General features: G+C 42.9%; 2 protein-coding genes across 4 annotated transcripts in view; one reads left to right on the top strand and one right to left on the bottom strand.

Moving 5' to 3' along the window:
- HSCB (HscB mitochondrial iron-sulfur cluster co-chaperone) overlaps nt 1-4,233 on the bottom strand; it is a 10,363-nt gene extending 6,130 nt beyond the window's left edge. Inside the window, exons 1-4 of the mRNA XM_004690863.2 lie at nt 3,932-4,233; nt 2,839-2,935; nt 2,418-2,507; nt 1,692-1,836 (exon numbers count right to left, since the gene is read on the bottom strand). Of these exons, the coding sequence (XP_004690920.1) occupies nt 1,692-1,836; nt 2,418-2,507; nt 2,839-2,935; nt 3,932-4,167 (568 nt within the window). The 5' untranslated portion in view covers nt 4,168-4,233. The remainder of the gene's footprint in view (nt 1-1,691; nt 1,837-2,417; nt 2,508-2,838; nt 2,936-3,931) is intronic.
- Nucleotides 4,234-4,402: 169 nt separating this feature from the next.
- Nucleotides 4,403-11,358, top strand: part of CHEK2 (checkpoint kinase 2) — a 32,274-nt gene continuing 25,318 nt past the window's right edge. For 2 of the 3 annotated variants that reach the window (XM_012730808.1, XM_012730807.1), the window contains exons 1-2: nt 5,861-5,906; nt 6,854-7,160. In XM_012730808.1, coding sequence (XP_012586262.1) covers nt 6,860-7,160 — 301 coding nt within the window. In that variant the 5' untranslated portion in view covers nt 5,861-5,906; nt 6,854-6,859. Of the gene's footprint in view, nt 4,498-5,860; nt 5,907-6,853; nt 7,161-11,358 lie in introns of those variants that run through there. The other variant, XM_012730809.1, reaches the window with a different exon arrangement.

Here is an 11,358-nt window from a genome sequence, read left to right as displayed (position 1 = left end):
TGGTCGCCTCCCGGGCAGGCGGGAATCGAACTCATGCGGAGGTGGCTTTAGCTTCTCAGTGTAGTGCTTTAACCCGCTGCGCCACCAGGGAGGGCCCAGCACTTACATATTTTAAGCAAGGTCAAGGATGAATGTTATATCTGGGTTTCGGAAATATCACACAGTGACGGTGTAGGAATATGTTAGATGTATCTTAAGGGCTTAAAGATAAAGATAGCTAAGTCTAGATTTACTGTAGCTATCCAGAGGAGAGAGTTGGTAGCTTGAAATGTGGTGGTAGCAAGAAAGATGGATGGAGGGATTTGAAACATATTTAAGATCATCTTTTCAAGACTTGGTGAAGGTAAGGGAGGAAAGGTTGTAAGGATGGTTTCTCTCTGTTCTAGATTTATGCAACAGATGTGTCCTTCATTTAGAAAGGGAACTGGTGGAGAAACAGGTTTTTCTGGGAGGAAGTTCTATGCTTGCAAATTCCGTTTTGGAGACACTGATTTGGAATATATAAAATCCATGAAGATATTTGTTCACTATCATATAGTCAGTGCCATGCAGTGCCTACTACACAGTAGGTGCACTCCTTATGAAAGCACAGATTTATATACCACTGGAGTAAGAGACTTAGAGCCTTTTCTGCATAGCATGGTTAATTACACTTGTCAACCTGGTTAGGCTGTGGTGCTGGGTTGTTTGACCAAATACTACCCTAGTTGTTGTAAAGGTAATTTGCAACATATTAACATATATACAGTTTAAGTAAAGAAGATTTTCTCTGATCATATGAGTGGGCTGTGTTTATTCAGTTGAAGGCTTTAAGGACAAAAAATCCAAGATTTTCTGTAAAAGATGGAATTCTGACTTAAATCAACACAGAAGCTCTGCCTATGTACCCAGCCTGTTGGTCTGCCCTACATGTTGCAAACTTACTAGGCCCCACAATCATGTAAACCAATTTCTTAAATAAATTTCTTTCTTTTTACTTGTAATACACACACACACACACTATTGACTTTTCTCTAAAAAAAACAATAATATAGGATAAAATGGAAAGCAAAGCAATATGGGATTGAAAGATTAAGGTTTTAATCTTTGCTATTAAATATCTGCTGTGGGACAGCGGGCATTTCCATGAATTTTTTGAGGCCTATTTTCTTTCTTTTTTTTTAAAAAAGATTTATTTATTTACGCTTACAGAACTGGGGTACAGGTCAGAGGTGTGTGTGTGGCGTGAGAGGATTTACCAGAGATAGAGTGGGGAGCAAAACAGGCAGATCAACTGAAATACACTGCTGAAGGGAGCAGCGAGCGAGACAGGAGAGGTCTGCCATACCAGGTGGGTCAGCGCCCTGGCCGAGGATTGAACTTGTGCTGCAGTGGCTTTGAAGAGCTTCACAGTGCTGTGCTTTAACCCTCTGGACCACCAGGGAGAGCCCAAGGCCTATTTTCTTGTTGGACTCAATAATATTATTTAAATGATGCTATGTGTGTAGGAGCCCTGCAATCTGCAAAATATGATGACACTCTTGGTTTAAGAATACTGCAAGTCTAAATTCCGGACAAAACTGTTTTCAGGATTAATAAAACCAAACCTCCCTGAATCATTATGATGACAAATATGTCATCATTGTTCATTGTTGAACATGTACTCATTATAGCAAAAACAAGCAAAACATTTAGTAATGCTTTACTTTTACCTCTGACAATAGATTCAATTTCTTTCGTGGCAGCTTCGCTGTGATTTTCTGCAAGTTTTTCATTAATTTCCATTATTTCCATGAGGAACTGACTGTCCATTTCATAATCTGTCCCTTCAGGAATCTCTACTCCACAGAGCTTTAGCTATTGGGCAAAAAGCAGGGAAAATAAGTTTGACTCAAGAAACCATGTCAAGAGTAATGTAAATCCTATTCAACCTTTAAAACAGAATACCACTTATAAAGAAAAACTGACGTGTCCTAACAATGAAAGTGTGAAATTTAGAGGACTAAAACTTTAGAGGGCTGAGAGTGCTAGGAAGGAATTCTCTACTATTGGGAACTCCAAGATCCTGGGTGGTCATTCCTTTACTTGGGGGTACAAGTGAATGCACATTAAGATGATTATTCAATGCTGTAACTGAGGTGCTTACCTTACCTCATTTCCTCTTTGGAAAAAAACAAAACACAACACAACAAAAATTATCCATCACCATCCCATGTTTGAAATTTACAGATGGTAAAAAAATGCAATCAGACAAGTAAGATTTATATGAGAATACTCAGAGAAACTATATATTGTGTAATATCTTTAAGGCTAATATGGTTGAGGCCTTGGGCTTGCACAGGTCCTAAGCACTCTTTTGCTAACACAGGGGAGCAGCTAGACTACACCATACTGGACACCATACAGTCATACATAGACTGGTTGGGAAATCACCTTACAAGATATAGTCCCCTGCTTAGGGGGGCCAGAAGAGTCTTATAGGCATCATTCACCAGGGTCGAGTGCTTCTTTGAGAAGTCCTTTTCAGTCTGTTAGTGGAGATGAAGATTTTCATATTACTATTCAAATCAATTATCTTATATTCATAAACTGTTTCATAAATTATTTATGGGTAGTTACCTAAAATGTGGCCAAAATAGAGCTGATATGGGATGAGTTATCTTTATTTTCAACAAATGGGTTCTAATTATGCTGGTAAGTCAGGTAAAAGCTGTGCGTGCAGGACAGGTCTAGTGCTTGGTTGTCAGGGATCAGACTGCCTTGGTGACAGGTTACAGCTGGTTGTCCAGCTCTACCCCTCATAACCACAAGGCCACAGCCACCCACCCAGTGCACACATATAGGTGGCCAACAGACTACCTGAGACCTCTGGCTGAAGAAATCTGGGTGGACAAGACGCTGTAGTTGCTGGTACCTGTGCTGGAGCTTTGTAGTGTCAACTCTGAAGGAACGTTTGCTGGAAGGAAATTGGGAGAAGAAATTCATGCATCAAATATTTACATATTTGTACACTACATGTTTGACTCCTGTTCTCAAAAGAAACAATAAACAAGAATTCACAAATTTGTAGGCACAAAATTTCCAAGAGTGATAAGTGCTGTGATGGAAAACTGAACAAAGAGTGGTGGGCAAAGAGATCACATTTCAGCTGATGTCAGTGATGATAAAGATAAGTAATCAAGATCTGAACTGTCATCCAAGCAGAGAAAACATGCAAAGACCCTGAGATGGGAACAAGACTGGCTTCTTAAAGAACTTCAGGGGTCAGTTACTGTAGCCTGTCAAAAGTGTCCAGTGACTGGCAGACCCCAGGATTATGGAGAAGTGGCATCCCCAAATTACACCCCATATTTCTAAGGACCAGGCCCTTTCATACTTGTTTTCCACTTTTAATCCAATTCCTTTTACTTTCTATTCCCGGAGCTTACCGCCTCCTAACAGTTCATCTTTGCCTAACTTCACCTCTGAGTCCCTCAACCCTTTGAAAAAAACAGGAAAAAAATCCATTTCTCAGGATCCTTTCTCCATTTTCCCTTTAGATTCCGTCCACAGTATTGCGTTTTTCCAGAACTTTTACTCTTTTATGTGGGATCACACCTCATGACTTCTGAAAAGTCTCAGCCCAAGTTTTTCGTACTCTAAGCGGGTGGGGGTGGGGTCTTCTCAGGCTCCGCCTCGCACCTCTCCTCCTTAGAAGCGCCAACCTCCAATTTAACTTAATTCCTTTCCCCACTCCGGTTCTCCCATACACTCTACTCAAGTTCTCACCCCCAGGTCCGGCCTCCCAGCGTCCTCTCTCGGGACACCCCCACCCTCCACCCTCCGTTTTCTAGCGCTCCGCCCACCCACCTTACCGGTCCCGCCTCCTCCTTCCAGATCGGCCCTCCTCTCTACCCCGCAGCACCCGACGACTCCCTCGCCCCCGTGCCCCTTACGAAACCACCGCCCGTACCAGTCCAAGAGGCTGAAGTAGTCTTGAGTCGGGTCAGGTGGCTGCAGGGCCCGGCAATGCGGGCAGAAGAGTCCGTCTTTCCTCACGGGGCCCGCCGGACTGCCGCAGTTCCAACACCCCGCAGAGTTGCTTCCCGCCGGCGACGCAGCGCTGCAGCTTAGCGGTCTCCTTCCGAGGGCTCCTGCTGGCCATAACCCCCATGCACGGAGCAGGGACCCGGCCCTCCCGACCCACATCTGGCGCTGGGCCTATTCTGGCGGAGGTCGCCGGTGGGGGCAACAGGGAGAAAGCGAACGACCCAACCAGTGCTGGTGATTGGCTGGGGAGCTGAGGGGGCGGGATCTCTGGGGGGAAAACGGGGATTCTGAGTTCCGCCCAGCGTTTTAAACTACAACTCCCAGCAAGCATTGAGAGCACGACTTCGACCACATCCGCTTCTTCTCATTGGTCCTGCATCAGCACAGAGGTGTTTTGATTGGTTGAGGGTGGAGTTTGTATCAGCTGGTTTAGCGCCACTCGGCTGGCTGTGGCCGAGTAGCGTGTGCGGCTCCCGGTGGGCTCACGCGGTGAGTCATAGTGGGGTGCTCCACTTCAGTGTTTGGGGGTTCGAATCCCACGCTCAGGCTTTTAATGCAGGCTGAATCTCCTGAGCTCCCGCCTTGCCCAGTTTTCGACCTGGTGTGTGTATGGGGTGGGGGTGGGGGTTGGGTTGGAAGAATGTGGGCGATTCTCTTCCTTCTTTGTAGGTTAACTTTGACGCTATTCACTTCCCCTGTTACTTACAAGCTGCAACTGGCCCAGACCTCCAGGATAGGAAGGAACAACGTTGTGCCCTCCAAAATCAGAGCAAAGTTGCTTATAAAGAATTTCATAAATATTAGTAATTAATATACTTTAAATCCAGCCTTTAAAATGTATACGGAGAATTCCACTCTTAGATGGTAGGTGCTTCAGGAATTGAAAACACTGACCCTCGTAGGATCAGAGGACACTTCATTTTTTAATGTTAATTTACTTATAACTGGGGTACAGGCCAGAGGTGCAGGGGCAGTTAGAGGATTCACTAGAGACAGTGGGGAGCAGAACGGGCAGATTGATGAAGTTCACTGCTGAGGGGAGCAGTGGGTGGGACAGGAGAGGTCTGCCTTGCCATATGGGTCACCTCCCAGGCACTTCTAGTTGAAGTGGCTGCCTGAAGCCACTGCAGCTCGCTTCACAGTGCAGTACTTTAATCCCATGTGCCACCAGGGAGGGCCCTGTTTTTTAAAAAGCAATTTAAAAAGATTTTATTTATGCATACAAGAACTGGGGTACAGGCCAGAGGTCCCGGATGTGAAAGGATTCACCAGAGACAGAGTGAGGAACAAAATAGGTAGGTTGACTGCAATACACTGTTGAGGGGAGCAGCAGGCCAGACAGGAGAGGTCTGCCTTGCACTGTGGGTCATCTCTGGGGGAAGATCAACTTGTGCTAGTGGGTGCTGATAACTTCACAGTGCTGTGCTTTAACCCCTGCGCCACCACGGATGTCCACTGGGTGGCCATTCTTTTCGAATTATGCTTTATTGGGGGAGGAGCATTCTTGCATCATCTCATTTAATTCTCAAGGTCCTTTTTTCAGATAAGGAAATGGATTCAGAGAGGTCATGATCTATATAAAAATTCATGCAAAGATTTGATTCAGGCATTTGACTCCAGTCCTGTTTGCCTCTAACCACTCCATTCCCAGTGGCAGAGGCCAGGATCTTGTTTATGTTAATATTGATAGCAACTAACGCTTGACACTGTCTTTTTTCAGTTTTTGGTGTGAAAAAGTCTTGGTTAAAAATCTGCAGAAGGATACAGCCTGGCTGAGATAACATTAGAGCTGCAGACTTCGGAGTGGCAAACTCAACTTTAGCATCACCTTCTTGGTGCACACTAACGAAAACTCAACAGGACCTTTGTATGTGGAAAACTGTGTGAATGCTGCCAGTGTGAGTTGTGTTTTACTGTGTTCTGGAAGAGTAGCCTGAATATGTGGATCAGGAGAAGAGGCACTTAAAAAAAAAAAAAAAACAGATTAGGATTCAAAGTTATTTTATTGTAGGTTCAGTTATTATTGGAGTTTAGCTATCCATCATGTTAATGCTAAAACAAGGATTATAACCTCTTTACTGGTCTCCTGTAATTCAAAAAATGTTTCCGGTAGGATTCTTCTGCTTGAAGGCCACGTAAGATCCTGAGAAGATGAGCCCCATAGTTAGTTAGCATTACAAAGCACTAGGCAGAGTTGCTGAAAGCAACTTTGTGTTCTACTTCCTTAAGTGGCTAAGTCCTTACTGGTCAAGGACTACAAAGAGCTAACAGCATGGTCCTTACCTTCCATTAGCTAGCTGTCCTAGGAGGGACATCAGAGACATTTTATGTAAGTGGCCACCCCTGATGTGGTGCTTGGAGTTACTGTACAGTTTCTCTTTGCCCATCTTCTGCTCCAAGCCACCTAACCCTCCCTCACCCCCTAGCCAAACCTTAAGTGAGATTTAAGTATAGTGTGAATTGTATTAATGAATACATTTTACTTTTAATTTTTAGAGATTAGGTGAATATAAGCAATTATGAATCTGCCTCCACCCTAATTCCTTTTTTTTTTTTGCTTTTTACTTAATTATAGCCATCAGATAATTTTTTTGGTTTTTTTCCTCTGTGAGTTATGGCTGTCAGACAAAAATAAAACACCACAAAAACAGTTCTGTGGAAAGTGGATTTATGAAAGATTCTGTCTAGAAGATATAAGGTCTAGAATTTTAGAATATTAGGGTGTCAATTTTTGCATAACATGCTGACCATGGGTTTTTTCCCCATCACACATGCCCATTCTTCACTCTTGATCTTTAAGTCTTGTTCTGGAAACTCATTTTATCTTTGGACACTTCTTTTTGAGGTGGTGATGTCTCGGGAGACAGAAGTGGAGAGTCAGCAGCCCCACAGCAGCGGTGCCTGCGTCCAGCCCCATGGCCCTTCCTCACAGACACACAGCTCCTCACAATCCCAGGGCACGTCCAGTTCCTCCACCAGCACAGTGCCCACATCTAGTCAGTCTTCTCACTCCAGCTCAGGGACACTGAGCTCCTTAGACACAGTGTCCACTCAAGAACTCGCCTCTATCCCTGAGGACCAAGAGCCAGAGGAGCCCCTCCCTGCCCCTTGGGCTCGATTATGGGCCCTTCAGGATGGATTCACTAATCTTGGTAAGACCCTTTGCTATGTAGTTTAGTTTAGTTTTGTTCAGAAAAACAGTTCCAGAAAGTTTTCACAGCAAAAGCTCAACACACTCTTGGAATGATTTGTGGAGTTTGAAGGCAGTGAAAGCTAAAACCAAGGAAGTGCATTGGCTTTTCCCTGCTTATGGACTTTCTTCATTTATTTTTGAAGATTTATTTATTATGCATACAAGAATTGGGGTACAAGCCAGAGGTGTGTGTGTGGGGTAGAGGATTTTCACTAGAGACAGAGTGGGGAGCAGAACAGGCAGATCTACTGAAATACACTGCTGAAGGGAGCAGCAAGGGAGACAGGAGAGGTCTGCCACACCATGAGGCTCACCTCCCTGGCCAGGGATTGAACTCACTCTGAAGCAGCTACAGACAGATAGCTTCATAGTGCTGTGATTTATATGACTTAGATGACTTAACTCCTTGCGCCCCCAGGGAGACTTTCCCTTCATTTATCCTTTCACAAGATACTCATTAGTTTTCTGCAGTGTTATCCATCTGAGCATCTGAAGGGAGCAGTGGCTCTCCCCCTTGGAAAGTGCAAATTCATGCAAACTTGCAGACACTTGTCATGTAATCAGAAACTTCACCACTTAAGCTGTGGTCTGCCAGCTCCAGAGCCTCAACTTTACATTTCATAATAGTAGTAAAGACAGATCAAGTGGAATACACTGCTGAGGGGAGCAGCAGGTAGACTGGAGAGATCAGCTGTACCATGCACCATGTGGGTCTTTGGCTGGGGATGGAACTCAGGCTGCAGTGGCAGCAGATAGCTTTATTGTGTTGAGACTTAATGCCTTGCACCACCAGGGAGGCCCAAAACATTATTGTTGATTATTGTTATTATTGGTTATTGATTTATGCCTATGCTTTCTTTTAAATATTTTGTAATTTTAGCCCTTACCTTTACCTATTTTTGAGTTGATTTTTATATATGGTATGAAGTAGGGATTCAAATTTGTCCTTTTGCATGTGCAATTCCAGCACTAATTTTCGTGTTATTTTCTTTTTTAAAGTTACAAATCACTGATTTTTATTTTTACTCTTAAAATTTACTTCATTTATTAAAAAAATATTCCTTTGGGTCCTCCCTGGTAGTGCAACAGATTAAAGCCCAGCTCTGCAAAGCTACCTGCAGCCATTTCAGTGTGAGTTCAGTCCCCAGCCAGGAGTGCAAGGTTGGGGGCGTGGGGGCGTTTGGAGGATGGTGATGGTGGTGGTGATGGTGGTGACCCACATGGCACAGACCTCTCCTGTCACGCCCACTGCTCCCCTCAGCAGTGTACATTGTAAATCTTCCTGTTATGATCCCCAGTCTGTCTCCGATGAATCTTCTCACTGCCCCTGTACCTCTGGCCTGTACTCCAGTTCTGTATATATAAATAAATAAATCTTTTTAAAAAATTCATTTTGTTTCATTTCAAGTACTCTTTCTTGAAGAAACTATTGTTTCACCATTTTTCACCATTCTTGTCAAAAATCTTGACTATGAATGTGAGAGTTTATTTTTAGACATTCAGTTCTATTCTACTAATCTGTTTCTATCCTTATGACAATACTGCAAAAAACTTAGTGACTATAGCTTTATAATGTTTTAAAATCCAGAGGATGAGGTGTAGTTTCTGATTTGCTTTTCTTTTTCAAGATTATTTTGACTTTTCTGGGTTCCTTACATTTCCATATGAATTTTAGGATAAGTTTGTCACTTCCTGCAAATAAGACAGCTGGGTTTTAATGGGGATTACATCGAATTTGTAAACCAGTTTGGGGAGTACTTAATAATACCAAGTCTTCCAATCTGTGAACAATGGGATTTCTTTCCATTTATTATGTCTTTAGTTTTTATCAGTGATATTTTATAGTTTTTTAAAAATACTATTATTTATTCGTACAAGAACTGGCTAGAGGTGAGGGTGGGTGGGGTTAAGTATTCACCAGAGACAGAGTGAGGAGCAAAACAGGTAGCCTGACTGAAATACATTGCTGAGGGGAGCAGTAGGTGAGAAAGGAGAGGTCTGCTGTGCCTTGTGGGTCACCTCCCTGGCCGGGGATCAAATTCATGGTGTAGTGGCTGCGGATAGCTTCATAGTGCTGTACTTTAACTCCTTTATCCACCAAGGAGGGCCTTCCTAAGTATGTTGTTTTTTTTTTTAAGATTTATTTATTTATACATACAGAACTGGGGTACAGGCCAGAGGTGCCGAGATGGTGAGAATATCACTAGAGACAGACTGGGGAACAGAACAGGCAGACCAATGAAGTACACTGTTGAGGGGAGCAGCGGGCAGGTCAGGAGAGGTCTGCCATGCCATATGGATCACCTCTGGGACCGCGGATTGAACTTGCATTGAGGTGGCTGCAGCTCACTTGCAGTGCTGTGTCCTTACCTGTTGTGCCACCAGGGAGGGCCCACCTAAGTATTTTTTTTTTTTTTTTAAAGATTTATTCACCTGTGCATACAGAACTGGGGTACCGGCCAGAGGCTCAGGGGCGGTGAGAGGCTTTACCAGAGACAGACTGGGGAGCAGAACAGGCAGATCGACGAAGTACACTGCTGAGGGGAGCAGCGGGCGGGCCAGGAGAGGTCTGCCACGCCATGTGGTCACCTCCGGGGCAGGAGGCAGGTGGGAATCGAACTCATGCGGAAGTGGCTCCAGACTCTCAGTGCTGTGCTTTAACCCGCTGCGCCACCAGGGAGGGCCCCACCTAAGTATTTTTTAATGTTAAAATATGTCTGACAAAAATTTTGCCAGTTGCCATTCAGTAAACAATTTAGTAGTACTGAGTACATTTCCAGTATTATACTACCATGGTGATTAATCTATAAAGTGTTTTCCTCTGCTAATTTCTAATTCCTTCATCCCCAGATTTTTTGAGATAAAATTGATAATGTAGCATCATATACCTTTAAGGTGTGCAACATTTTGAATTGATACACTTACATAATGCAAGGTGATTATCATCATACTACTAATTATGTGATGAGAACATTGAAGATCTTTCTTAGCAACTTTGAAGTATATAGCATTGTTAACTATAATCACCATGCTCCATGCTGTACATTAGATTCCTAAACTTACTCATCTTTTAGCCAGAAACATGTACCCTTTGACTAGCATTTCACAACATCTCCTTTCCTAAGGCCCTCGTTACCAAACATCCTATTTGTTTCTATTCAGCTTTTTCAGATTCCACTTTTGAGATCATACAGCATTTGCCTTTTTGTCTGGTTTTTTTCATTGTGTGTGGTGCCCTCAGGATGTCAGGATTTCCTTTTCTTTACTGTGTAATATTCCATTGTGTGTGTCAATGGAATATTATATGTGCATATATATATATATATATATACACACACACATACACACATCTTTTTCATTCATCCATTGGTGGACACAGTTATTTCTATGTCGTGGCTATTATGAATAGTGCTGCAGTGAACTAGAAGTGCATCTATTTCCTCAAGATCCTGTTTCTATTTCCTTTGAATAGAGACCCAAAATTGGGATTGCTGGATTTTATGGCAGTTATACTTTAATTTTCTGAGGAATCTCTGTGCTGTTTCCCTAGTGGCGAAACAGGTTACAATCCTACCATAAGTGCACAAGGATTCCTGATATTTCAACTCCACTTGTTATCTATCTTTTTGATCATAGATATCTAAGTAGGTATGAAGTTGGTCAAAGAACCAACTTTAGTCTTATTAATTTTCTTAATTGTTTTTATGTTCTCTATTTCATTGTACTCTAACTTTTATTTTCTTTCCTCTGTTTGCTTTAGATTTTATTTATTCTTTTTTTTAAGATTTATTTTATTTATATAGTACTAGGGTACAGGCCAGAGGTACAGGGGCAAAGAGGGGATTCACCAGAGACAGAGTGGGAAGCAGAACAGGCAGATCTACTGAAATACACTGCTGAAGGGAACAGCAAGCGAGACAGGAGAGGTCTGCCACACCTTGTGGGTCAGCTCCCTGGCTGGGGATCAAACTCATTGAAGCAGGTACAGTTAGTTTGGCATTGTTGGGCTTGAACCTGTTGTGTTTTAACCTGTTGCACCACCAGGGAGGGCACCTTTTCCAGTATCTTAATCAAAGTTAGGTTATTGACTTCAAATCTATCTCTTTTATAACTCAGACATTTATAGCTATAAATTTCCCTTAAGTAATATATATATA

This window comes from Condylura cristata, unplaced genomic scaffold (genome assembly GCF_000260355.1).
Source record: "Condylura cristata isolate star-nosed mole 26May11 unplaced genomic scaffold, ConCri1.0 scaffold00029, whole genome shotgun sequence".
Lineage (NCBI taxonomy): Eukaryota > Metazoa > Chordata > Mammalia > Eulipotyphla > Talpidae > Condylura > Condylura cristata.
The sequence above is the reverse complement of the archived record's forward strand: the minus strand, read 5'-3'. Positions and strand labels throughout refer to the sequence as shown.